We start from the raw sequence: 14317 nt of genomic DNA on the forward strand, positions 1-14317 counted from the left end.
ATAAATTAAAATTAACTTAAATACACCTTCATCACACTATAAAACAAGATAAATATTTCAAACTAATCACAACACTACCATACGATGAAGAATAATAACGAGGTACGTAGTAGACGTGCACTCTTAACAACTGAGAATGCAATAATACGCGCTACGGATATATTTGGTTATGGCTCTGTAGAAGATGCAGAACTGACGAGCAGGTGGTCAGAGTTAGACAAAGGGCGTTCCCCTCCCCCCTGCCGCAGAGTGAAGGTCGTTTATAAATACTTCATTCTCAACCGCAATAAGTACGGAGCATGCACCACGCATTTGCGATCTGAAAAGATCTCCAAGAGACATAATGTATAATATCGGTTATAACTGTATTTGGCGTTTCATCAAGGTCTACCATTCTAATATATCCGTCTACGGCGTGGGATGGGTAAGGTGCCAAAAACAGGAGGCAGGTCATAACACACATTTTCCATATATGTAATGCCATGTATGAGGACTATCACATGGATCGTTAAGGTCCAATTAATCAAATAATTGATTAAGACTCTCGTGTTTGTGGGAAACATTGTTACGACTAGTATCTTATAGTATATATATTGCTCTGCTCATAGTTGTATTTTACTTACATCTTGTGTTTCAGAAACATTGTATACCAGAATATTTGTATAATAGTTGTAGGCTGTTCTTTATTAATAATTAAAAATAATTTATAATTATGTGATAATTATCAATAAAGGTTGTTAATAGTTTAAAATGTTACAAACAATTTTTTATTTTATTTAAATAAAAATTTATCTGAATTAAAATTATTGTAAAATTATGAGTTTTATGTCATAGGTTTATATATGAAACTTGTTTATTCACATTTTAAAATATATTTTTAATGGTTATTAATTGTTTTTTTTTTTCAGGGTATTGATGTAGCTCTTGAAAGTCTTGCAGTACTGTCCTCCACCCAAGAACTGAAACTTCTAACTCTTGTAGACTTTTTAAGGTTTTCACAGTTTTCCACTAGAGATTACCCCTTGACTTTTAAAGCTGCAGTTATAAAACAGCTAGTAGATAAAATCCCCAAAAGTTTCTTGGGGCAACATATGGATCCAAACAGCGTTTTGCCCAGGTTTTGTTATAAGGTGTTCAAAACACTTTTTGATGAAAACGACAAAGCCTCTAATCAAATTTTGTATGACGAGAATCCCAAACTGGTCGAAGACTTTCTTAATTTCTTTGACAGCTCATCGTCATTAAATCGTCCGGTCAGCAAGGTTTGGTTGGATTACTTCAGAAAAAGTAGCGGGTCGTACGAAGAGTTAAACGGAGGCCAGCCGAGTCATATGCAGCTGTCCAACGCCGTTATGATAGAAAAGTCTCGATTGTCAGATAAAATCCTCAAAACCATAGTGGAAGTGCCATTTGTACCAGAAAAACTAGCCAGAACACTGGCCAGTTGTAAATTGGAGGATATCCACACAAGTAAAATATTCAATGCCTTTCAAGCGACTGGAGATGGATTGAAGCGGTTCAGAGACACAATTGTATTGTGTTCCTCAAGTAAGTGTTCGCTTATTTGACTTCCGTTTACCAAGTTTTCAGGTATAACCAAATTAATTTCAAGAGACATGTTTTTTATGTCTGACTTGTAGAAATAAATAACACGTAATGAGAATCCAGCTTGTAACAAGGCTGACTCAATGTATCATGAATCTGCAGGGATACCACGCTTAACCCTTTCAGTGTTATGTCATTGTTTCAATTGCTGTGCGAAAAGTGTCGTGCAGATATTTTAAGAAAAATTTCATGGTAGTTTTTATTTTTCCACATATTTTTTTTAATTTTTACAATGTTGTAGACTATAAAGTGGGGTTTAAAGGAAACATTCAATTATAGTTTGAAGATATATTGTTTATATTTGTTTAACCCTTTTAGTGCTAGGCCGAAAATTAGAAGTTATTTTCAAGAACGCCAGGGATTTTCCAAATAAGTGTTACCAAAGGATGTCAGGCATATTTCTGCCATTTGCTGTGTTTTACTAAAACAATTGTTAAAATTACAAATATTAAGATATTTTCTAATGTTTTTACCCATTAGCAGAAAAATAGATTTGCTCCTTAAAATGATAAAACAAATTTACTTAAAAATGATTGAAGTGTAATGCACTTTTAAACATTAAAATATGAAAATTATTTACTTACAGTGTATATATCTTTCAGTTTCACATGAGAAATAGCTTTATTGAAAAATACTTCACTATGAAACATATCAATTGAAAGAGAAAATGTAACTGAACAAAAACATAAAAACTTTTGATTGTTATTTTAAAAATTGTAAAATTAATGTTAAGATTTTAAGAAAGCTTTATTTTAGCCATGTTTTTTCCTTACAATGACATTTTAAAATTATGCTTAACAATATATATTTTTACATTTGAAAAATTGTGAATAATATCCAAGACCTAAGGATTTTGGCACACCTTGTATTTAAGCTGTTCTCAGGTAGGGTACGATAAGCGGACCCGGTTTTTTATATCGAAATTGACAACCGATATTAGATATTACTTAATCATAACCATCGATATAATCAATCGATACTGATTAATTATTTTGAACAATTAACTTAAATAATCTATATCAACAGCTGTAAACACTTTCAAATAATACACGTAAGGTAATATTTCAATTTTAAATAAGTAACATTTGATTATTAAAAATTGTAGTCAATTTTAGAAAACTACACGACGTTGCTTTGAAAGATAAGACAATATGTGTTTCGTGGCTTCAACATGTTGGACTCGTACCGAAAAACCCATTATGTGAAATTTGTGGGAAAGAAACAACTGAAACTGTGAGAGGAGCAAATATGGTCGTCTTCAGTTTTCCTAACTTAGGTTATAATAATTTGTTTGATCACTGTAAATATTAAATTCATATTTTAATTTAAAACATATGATTGCTATTGAGGATTATAGATACTTTTATATCGATTCATAGTCTAGAATTTGAGATGCGAATATTAGGTATCAATGATTACATTCTTAGATATAAATAACCGGGTCCACTTATCGTACCCTACCCTTGTTCTCTTGTACTAAAAAAATCACGTACATGGTTATTTCTTATGCTTTTAAAGACAAGTATAATAATTGTTTTGAGAGACAAGTGCATGGCACAAACTAACAACAAGTTAGAGACGCATCACGTACTGGTTGACATTTCTTATGCTTTTAAAGACAAGTATAATAATTGTTTTGTGAGACAAGTGCATGGCACAAACTAACAACAAGTTAGAGACGTATCACGTACTGGTTGACATTTCTTATGCTTTTAAAGACAAGTATAATAATTGTTTTTAGAGACAAGTGCATGGCACAAACTAACAACAAGTTAGAGACGTATCACGTACTGGTTGACATTTCTTATGCTTTTAAAGACAAGTATAATAATTGTTTTTAGAGACAAGTGCATGGCACAAACTAACAACAAGTTAGAGACGCATCACGTACTGGTTGACATTTCTTATGCTTTTAAAGACAAGTATAATAATTGTTTTTAGAGACAAGTGCATGGCACAAACTAACAACAAGTTAGAGACACATCACGTACTGGTTGACATTTCTTATGCTTTTAAAGACGAGTATAATAATTGTTTCGAGAGACAAGTGCACGGCACAAACAAACAAGATAGAGACGCATCGCACAATGATTCACATTTTGGAATGAATCCTGAGGCAGGGACTCCACCGATCAGGTGATGTCACGTGATAACATTAGAATCTAGTCATTTTAAATTACCTCGCCCAATGGGGAGCAATCACCTGATTGTACGTCATTGTCTATACAGTGCAGTGCAGCCAACCCATTGAGTATTATAGAAAAAGAATACATATATAAACCAAATTAATATATCAATGAAATTAATTATATTTTTTACTAAAGAAATAGAGCTGCAAATATTATACAACTGGCTTAAACAGAAAAGGAAATAAACCTGATTATTTTCATAGTTTCCATTACTAGTGTCTCTTTACCAATTTAAAAAATGCTTTTAGAATAGACATGTCTCTACCAGCTTGTTATACATATAAAAAGCACCCGAGACAGGGAACAATTCAATACCAAATGTATGGAGTTAGGGGGAGGTTGATATGCAAATTGTATGTTCAGTAATATTGTAGTGGTAAATATTTGAACTTTCACAATTATTTCAGAAACTGTCCTAGTTGATCTCTAACATAATTTTTTCTTTTTTCAGATATAATAAAAGAGTCCTTAAATGATCTCACCATCACCTTCATGTCGATGAAGGCCGAAGAAAACTTGTGGGAAGAGGCTTACAATTTATATCTGCTGCTTCAAAATCCTAATCCAAACATTGCCAAGGTAACCTCATGTTTTAATCCTAGAACTGGTAAGGGTATCACTCTGTACTGGTGGCTCTATTTCAATAGCCACACAGATTTTTTTTGTAATGTGTCACCAGGTCGAACGAAAACTTCTCAAGAACAACATTATTATTATTATTATTATAACTGGGGTTTATCTCAATGTCAGAATATACTTGGTCATCACTTGAAACGGATGCTCTAAATGAGCTGTCCAAGATCACTTGATCGGTCTCTTAAATTTTCACCCATCATGAACAACTAAAATTATAACCTAAGACAGCTAAATTACAGTAATAACATCACTAAAACACCATAAAATACATCTTTCCACAAATACTATTGGATTCGTAACTCCAAACACAAAACCTGGCACTTGTTTCCAATTTCACAACAACAACATGGCTGACGTGTATTACGTTCACGTCAGCTGTCCATAGAGAATGATTTTTTTTACGGCAAACAAGGAAGACGATAATCAAAGAACAATAAATTGGTACTATGGCTTATGCTCTGTCAGAATATATCAAATAAAAATCATTTATATGACCTTAAATGCCTAAAATTTAAATAACTAGTTGTACATGTCTACTTTGGCGACGATATTCATCGTTGCAAAATCAGACGGAACATTTGATGATTTAAATTTTAACCCTGTAAAACTTTTAGGAATATATTTAGATAGTAAGCTAAGCTGGGATGTACATGTGCAAATGATGTGTAAAAAATTGGCAAGAGTCATCTACTTACTTAGAAAATTAAAATTCTGTGTTAGCATGGATATGCTCATGACAGCCTATTATGCCTTCTTTAACCCATTCACCTACTTCGACGGAGCCATTCCGCCGCTTCCCGCCGCGGGCCCTGCCATACTTCGACGGAGCGCTTCCGCGGCAGTAATAGTTCACTTTAAACTGGACAGATAGCTGCACTAATCAAACTATGTTTCGTTTCTATGGTTAATTGTTTGTTTAGAACAATATTTTTTTCATTAGTTGGCTAAACTGACGTAAGCAAAGAATAACAGATGGATTTACTCCATATGATACCTGTTGTTGTTAGTGTCCGTAAACATGGCTGGTAATAGGTTACGTGACAGTGAAATAAATCGTTTTATGAACGATTCTAATAATTGTAGTGAAGAATTCAGTACCGGAAGTGATCAATCAGATGTGGAATGGGATCGTGTGACACGGAAACAGTTTGAAAACTCCGATATTTTCGATTCAGAAGCGGAATTAACCAACTCCTGACATCGGACCAGCAACTGACTTCGTAGGCCTTGTCAATGCAGATCAATTCTTATGAATATAAATATAAATATGGTAGGGTATATAATATAAAAACGATATAATTGTGTGTAAATATACTATAAAATATACAAAACTCTTTTGGTGTGTGACTTCTAAGGGCAAATAAGGTAGGCTACACAATAATAATTCCATTTCAGGTTTTCATTTTGAGAACAAAATATTGGTGGTGGGCAAAATAAAATTTTAACTAAAAATAAATTTATGTTATTACCGGTATGTTATAGGTTATATCTCATAATAGGTACCTTAATGCACAGTTTTATTTTATTTTTTTATTTTATTTTTTTTTTTTTCCGGGAATTTTAAATGGTAGGTAAGGTCAAGAAAAACACTGCTACAAATTTTTTTTTTGAAAACAATGATTTACTAGGATTTACTAGAAAGTTACAGCTAAATATCTGCACACCTAAATAATAGGCAAAAATAATGGAATTCCTTGGCCCAACTGTGTGCTAAAATATTAGTAGGTGAATGGGTTAATTCACTTTTAATGTATGGAATTTTGTTATGGGGAAATAGTAGCGCTGCTCAAAAAGCTTTTATATGGCAAAAAAAGGCGCTAAGAGTTATTAAAGGTTTACCTGACAGAACTTCTTGCAAGCCCCTTTTCAAAGAATTGCAAATTATGACTCTGCCAAGTATGTATATATATTCATGTTTAATAAAATGTAAAGAAAATTTAGAAACATATCAGCTCAGACAAAATATACATAATTATAATACAAGGAACAAAGGCAAGCTAGATATGGTAAATTTTAGACTAGAAAAAAGTAAGAAAAGTCATTTATGCATGGAAATTAAACTTTTCAACAACTTGCCTGATAACGCATGGAGTGTTAGTATTGTCAAGTTTAAAACTTCTATTAGTAGTTGGTTGAAGGACAAAGCCATTTATTCAATTGACGAGTATTTGTCCTGTGACACTAGTGAAATAAAATTTTAGTCTACTGTTTTTATCTTTCTTGTTTCTTTTAAAGTTTATTTATTATTTCTCATTGGACAAAGCCTTTTGATGAGCATTTGTCCTGTGTCAATTTTGACGCCACCGTTACAAATTTGTTGAGTTGTTATTTGTTTTATTCTCTGTTATTACTTCTTATATATTCTATTTATTGTTGTTATGTTATGAACTTATTTATTGTAGTTGTACATTAGTTTTTAATTATTTATTGATTTTATTAAAGGCTTATTGAACAATTTTGTATATAAGAAATTAAGGAATTTGGTATCGGCTAGTTATATGAATATTATGAATTTTCTGACAATGTCAATTGCATTTCTATAATATGTTTAAAGACAAATAAAGAATCTTGAATCTTGGCAACGAGAATGTTTTTTATGCTAGCTGTAGAATGAAGGTATTCTGTTATGCGGTATACATGCTTTATTAGTACAGTGGAGTCCCGCTAATCCGAACGTCGGTTAATCCGAACAGGTCCAGGAGGAATTATTTATAACGATAATGAACAGTTATAGGAACTAATTACATAAAAAATGAAAATGGGTGCATCATTTCGTACATAAACAAAGAAAAACTTTAATTAAATAGACATACAGTATTTTGTTAACACAAATTGTGTACGGTACAGTATATAAATAATGAAGTTAAATACAGTACCAAATTGAAACTTATAGGTTAAGTATGAGTTAAATTACTGTATTAAGAAGTGAAATCAAACAAAAATTGGACGTACAGTATTGATATTATTATTGAGTACAATATTAATTGTTAAAAGACATAAATTCAGTTATTGTCTTCTGTCGCATTGAAGAGAGTCTATTGGATGACGCGTAGTTTCGTACAACTATTGAACGCGTGGACCCGTACAATATCCAGTACGCTCACATTGCTTAACAATAGAACTCTCACACAAAATACGGGAAATGTGCTTAGTATTCGAAAACACGTTTATTTGTCAAGAAATACAATGCAACAGCCAGAAAACATGTTTTAATAAACAATGTTGATAATTCCATAACAAAATAGACCCATTTTCAAGTTTAAAACCGTATTTTTCTGTAATTCTGGCTAATCCGAACAATCACATAATCCGAATAGGGCTCGGTCCCAATTAGGTCGGATTAACGGGACTCTACTGTACCAAGAAATGATTGTTTCAGCTTAGTTTAATTTAAATTTTTTTAACCCTCCGGCTGGCGCGCATTTGAGCCTTGACTGGCACCCTGTTTTGAAGCTTCGTGCAGAGTTTTTAATTTTTTATCCTGTACAATTAATTATTGGAGAAAACACAAAAGTGTTATACATCAAATTACTCTGCAGAATATGTTGTACAATATAAACATAATTATAATTTGACTTAACTGAATAATGGTGGATGTTTGATGGTCAGAACTCAAAACTTTTTTTTCAAAAAACACTTTTTTATATTATGCCATTAAAAAAAAACTCAAAATTAATTTTATTTAAAAATCTAAAATATGCATAATGTTCACTTACTTATGCACAAAAAGAAAATACATAGTTATAAACTCTTTTATTTACAAATAAAATTACAATTGAAAAAAACAAGACTATATACAAGCACTAACAGTTGCCGAGTCGCGTCACGCGGAAGTAGTCGGGAGCTTTTAGCGGCCAGTAAAAGAACAAATATTCATATATATATAAAAGTGAATACATCATTAGAAGGCTTGGGATCTTGTGATTAAAGTGATATAACTTTTATGCGATTCAAGCGGTAATTATCGGAACTATGACGAAATTAGTAGACGATGTTTAATGAGTCGTATATTACGACTCTGCCAGATCACGGCGGGAAAAAATGAGTCGTAATTTACGACGTTGCCAGCCGGAGGGTTAATGTGTGCAGCAATCTAATCTAAATTTGTTATGAACATAGTCCATGAACCAGTTGAAAGTTATTGACATTTTTGTGTATAGCTAGTATTCACTAAGGTTATTTTCAGCGAAGCAACATGTTTACTGCAATGATTGTAGTTCCTCTCATAATATTTGCAAATATGCAAAAGGTGAAGTTAAAATTCGTTGTCATGGCTTTTGGTTATTATTGGAAAGGTCTTACTAAGCCCTCTAATCTTGTTACATTTCTTTTAATAGCACAACAACAATCTCAGTGCCTGACACCCAACGTCTGGAGTTTCATACGTTGTTTGTATATTTTTGATATAAATAGATTAGAACTAATAAATGAGAAGCCAACATTTTTTTACTCACATTTATTTGAAACTCGGAAATGAACAAAGCACGACCGACCATTATTTACGAACAAAACTAACGTAACAGTTCTGAGCTCATTCTACAAAATGTTTGTTATATTTCTGTGAAAACAACTAAACACCAAACCTAGCTGAGAGAATCCAAAGGCGTTCTAGTGGAAATGTGAAATACAATGGTTATTGCTAAACGCAGAATGAATGACAATGAAGGATGTGTCTGAGCAGTAGGATACACACACTGTCTTTCACCCGCTGTGGTTTAATATGGGTAAGGGAGTCGTAATATTCTATAGACTTTTCAGCTCTGTCAGTAGAATGTTTTGTGACAGCTCAAATTAATCATTTATTTATTTTGGGATTTACATGTAATAAATAAAACTGTTTGAAATAAAAAAATATTGCATATTCCAAAAGTTTAGAAAATGTTCTAAACATTTAAAAAAAAACTTGTTATTTTTCTCTGTGTCTATAAATAACGTTGTGAATTTTTTAAAGTTTAAACCGGTATGATTTTATAACAAAATGGTGTACTGAACTGCCCAATGAACTTAGCCGAGACATTTGTCAGATAAATTTTTGTACCAACTTTCCACTTGTTAGGGCTTTTGTTGTTACTGTTATAGTTTCCACAAGCCATGTTATGTAGCATATATGTAAAACCTTCGGAGCAGAGTAGTTTTGGGCTCTGAAGGTCATATTTGGTAAAGTTATGTAGAAATGTTTCTTAAGTGCTACCACAAGGAAAATTGCAGTACGCAAATTTCGTATACAGAATTTTACCGAAAAACTAATATTTGTAATTGTAAAGGCGGTTGTGAGAAACTGCTTTTGGATGATTTATAGCTTTATTAAAACAGTATTTAGTATTTTTTTTACGCACCAAGTCTAAGAGGGGGTATTGGATGGGGAAACGTTTTCATAATCATGGCATGAGGTTTTGTTGAAAAGGTCTTAAAGAACACTCTTATTTTTATTGATTAGCGTTTTACAGTACAAACCATTTAGGATAGCAAAGGAAGAAAGTCCATAACATTAGACGGTTACAAAATGTCCATATTATACTTAAGCAGGTAAACCATAAAACTAAGTAAATAACAATTCATTCAATTCTATCTGAGTCCGTAAACAATACCAAAGAGACGTTTTTACCCAATTGTACTGATTTACCAGTAATCGTTTGTAACAATATTCTTTTAGTGAATTAAGTATACTTTTGTTCACAGGATTTCTCCAACCATAGGAGAACACCTGCAACGATATTATTTTTGATGATCCAAGTATGCCTGATGGCTAACAAATTAGACAGTGCTGTAAGATTATTCACTGGTGAGTTTTGTTTTTATTCTATTCATGAAGCATTTAGCTTAACTCTGAACAACTAAGAGTCCAAAAAACTGTGCATTGGTCAGTAAACACTCTAGAGTTATGTATGCTAAGAAAAAATTGTAGATATATATAAAAAAATAAAAATATGTCTTTAATCCTTCTCACATAAGAAATTGATGCAGAAATACTGAAAAATATACATTAATAAACTAACTACTATTTTCCGTAACTGTAGGTTATTTTTAACAACTTAAATAAAGTTGGGACGATTAGTTTTTTTAAAGGAAAATTAATTTTCTAATTGAGTTAAAAATTTGATATTTTATAGATTTATTACAGTATCACTAGTATAAAGGAATACATTTTCCAATCTAATTTTTTAGATACAAAATAAAAAATTAGATTGGAAAATGTTGTATTCCTTTATATTATTGATACTATAATAAACCGTTTTTCCAATGCTCCAAGATTCTACATTTTATAGATTGATTAATTTCTTACTGTTTACATTCTACTTTTTTACACAAAATCCTGACTTAAGCGATCTTGTTTTGTAACAGTGTCTTGAAACTGCCATCCTCCCGAGGATTATTTTCTGTGTGTTTTCTATTTCTTTGTTGCTTTATTATATTTTAATTGTAAATCATACATAAATCCTTTTATTTAATACAATACAATAAGTATACTAAATTTAAACTTTGAAACAATAGTACATTGTTTACTATGTAAGCTACAATAACTAATTTTTATTATTGAATTCTTGCTTGTTTCCGCTATTTTTATTTTTTTCTCTTTTTGTATACAGTACCCCAACACAAGCACAGCCTTATGAGTTACCAACATCTCCCTTATTGTGTAAAATTTATTGGCCTAATTATTAGTATTAAAGAAAGAAAGAAAAACCTAAAAGAATTTAACCTACATACTTTCTATATTTTATTACTCTAAGGCATACTACTAATTGGAAATAAAATAAGTAGAATGCAATTTTTTTTGTATTTGCTATTTGCTGCTATTGTAAATAAGTTATGTCATAGTGTTATTTATTTTTAAGCACTAGCAATTTGGTTGTAATATTCATTTTATAATTTATTATTATTATTACCAATACTAATACTATACAGCACTTTGTTATTACAAAGTAATCTTGTCTGTTTTGAACTTGAATCCCATCATATATCTATGAGTACTGCTTCTTGCAGATGCTCCACATTTTGACTGCTCAGATACGTTTTGCAGTACTGCCTCTCTGACTCACGCTTTTACAGCTTGGCTACGGTTAGTTTTTTTTGGTGGTGGGAGGGGGGTGGGGGTGGAATTTTCTGTTCATAATCCCTCTATCCACTACAGCAGTGTATCTCAACAGATGAGCATGCAAAATTACTCCTTGAATGTATGCATTGTAGGGGAATCCATTAAATGTAGAAAAGGACACCCGTGATGCTAGCTAAACTAACAATAAGAGTTTACCCATTAGATTCCTCACAAAACAAGCAGGAGGAAACTCCAGTATCAAACATGTTTTGCATGCACCAAACTTTAGTCCTTTTTTTCAGTTAGTTGCTAAAAGTTTTAGTAAATCCAAGCTAACATAAAGTCACAATGAGTGTTAATATTGTACATATTTATTTCGTTAACCAGGAGTACATAGTACAGAGCAAAACAAAGTAGATCTGTAGTGTCAGGACATAAACCAGGAGTATATGGTATAGAGGAAAACAAAGTAGATCCATAGCTTGAGGACATAAACCAGGATTACATCATACAGAGTAGATCAATAGTGTGTAGACATAAACCTGGAGTATTTGATATAGAGTAAAACAAAGTAGATCCAAATTCAATTTGTTTATTGCCGTTAAATAACATATAGGCTTTGTCACATAAGTCAATTAAATGGTAACACAATGAAATAAATAAAGTAGTAGACATTTTACTTCAGTATAAATTTGATGTAAGATGATTTGTTGTTTATCAAATGTGTTTTAGTCTAAATATAACAATTAGCAAACATAGTAATTAAAAAATTAACAATAAACAAATATAACATAATAAAAATAACAAAATATAAGAATAATGTTTGATATATAAATATTACACCTAAAATATTATGTCATCTAATAAAACATTGTAGAATTCGTCTAAACTATAAAAAGCTTTTTTTTTAAACCTTTCTTAAGAACTAATTGAAAACTATTTACAAAGACTTTACATTTAGAGGTAATTTTAAAAAAAAGTTTAATCCCAATATGTATGTAACTGATTTTTGTCTTACTTAGACGTAGTGTAGAATTGTGTAGACATAAATCTTTTTGCTAGGCTGTATAATTTACTGCAATATATCGTGTAATGTATTACTCAAAAGTTATATAGATATATATTAGACTGAATGTATTTTATTTTTCAGCCTATGGATTATGTTACGTAGATGTACATAAGTGGAAAGTGTTACCATCTCCTGATGATTATTATTGCAGTATAATTTACTGCAATATATCATGTAATGTATTACTCAGAAGTTAATATTAGACTGAATGTATTTTATTTTTCAGCCTATGGATTATGTTACGTAGATGTAAATAAGTGGAAAGTGTTACCATCTCCTGATGATAAGATCTTATGGGCAAGATTGTGTAGTGATCTTCAAAGACCCTTGAACAACACTTCAATCAGCTCTGAAAATGCTGTGTGGTTGTTCAAGCAAATTGTTTCTAGTCAAGAATCCCTAAAACAGCCCATTGGTAAGCATCTTATAATCATAACATTTCTATATTTGTCTAAAACTATAAATTTATCTTAATTTTAAGTGGTTTTCAATTTGCACATATTTCTTTAAATTGGATTCAAAATTTCTTGATTCAATATGTTGCTACGGTCCTCTCACCAATAGAGCAATGTAAGAAGAGTAAACAATACTTTTGGCACCAATGGAAAGAGGAGATTCTGATGTATCAATATGTTTTATCCTCTTTTTTTGTGTAAAAATGAATGGGGTTAATGAAATACTAATTATAAGTACATTTTTCCTCACTAAATTTCCTCCAGAAAAGTGTTTTGGCTTTCCTGTTTTTTTTTTGGGGGGGGGGGGGAGGGCAAACACTGAGAACTTCAACCTTTAAAAAAATTTAACTTTTACTGAATGTAACTCTAAAACTTTGAAAAATACAAAGAAAAGTTAAATGGCTTAAATAGTCAGAGTATTATAAGCAAAAAACAACTCTTGAGTATCTATTTGCAATCAAATTACACAAAAAATTTATCTAACAAAAACTAAAGTTATGTACAAGGTCCATTCAAAAAATATTGTAACTTTAGTTTTTTATTCGAAAACTATTTTTTTATTCATCAATCTCAATTCTGTCCCCCTCAAAGTAATCCACATTAGATATTATACACTTGTGCCAACGTTTCTTCCAATCCTTGAAGCACTTCAAAAAGTTGTATTTAATGATTTCGTTCAGCTCCTCCTTCAATGCCGTCTTTATCTTGTCAATCGTAGCGTAGCGTCATCCTATCATGGGCCTCTTCAGTTTCGGGAACAAGAAAAAGTCACAGGGGTTCAGATCTGGGGAATGCGGTGGCTGCGGCATCATTAGTGTGTTTTTTTTTTTCCAAATCATCGCGCACAAGTGACAATGTGTGAGCAGGGGCGTTTAATCGTGGTGCAAAAGCCACTTTTTGTTCTTCCACAAATCCGGATGTTTCTGGCGAATTTCACACAATTTGCAGATACTATTCCTTATTGATAGTTCTACCCGTGGCAAGAAGTCATAATGCACCACGCCTCTGCAATCGTAAAAAACTGTAAGCAAATCTTTCACATTCGACTGAACTTGGCGTGCTTTTTCGGTCTTGGCTTGTGCGGCAGCTTCCATTGGGATGATTGAGCTTTAGTTTCTACATCATAACCATAAATTCATGATTTATCACTGGTTATGACCCTCTGGAGCAAATTTGGGTCATCATGGACAGAGTCTAACAGCTCATAGACACTGCTGTTGTACTGTTGTATGTGTCGGCAATGCACTGCTGTTTTTGGTTGAAATTTAGCACGGTGATTCGACAATTAGCCAATACTATTTTCTTCACTCATCGATGTTTTCGTCTG

At 31.8% G+C, this 14317-nt stretch overlaps 1 protein-coding gene across 1 annotated transcript in view; it reads left to right on the forward strand.

Moving 5' to 3' along the window:
• LOC124353139 overlaps positions 1–14317 on the forward strand; it is a 42536-nt gene that overhangs the window by 13686 nt on the left and 14533 nt on the right. Inside the window, exons 6-9 of the mRNA XM_046803000.1 lie at positions 909–1548; positions 4246–4373; positions 10110–10212; positions 12762–12950. Coding sequence (XP_046658956.1) covers positions 909–1548; positions 4246–4373; positions 10110–10212; positions 12762–12950 — 1060 coding nt within the window. The remainder of the gene's footprint in view (positions 1–908; positions 1549–4245; positions 4374–10109; positions 10213–12761; positions 12951–14317) is intronic.

Source organism: Homalodisca vitripennis, chromosome 1 (assembly GCF_021130785.1).
Source record: "Homalodisca vitripennis isolate AUS2020 chromosome 1, UT_GWSS_2.1, whole genome shotgun sequence".
Lineage (NCBI taxonomy): Eukaryota > Metazoa > Arthropoda > Insecta > Hemiptera > Cicadellidae > Homalodisca > Homalodisca vitripennis.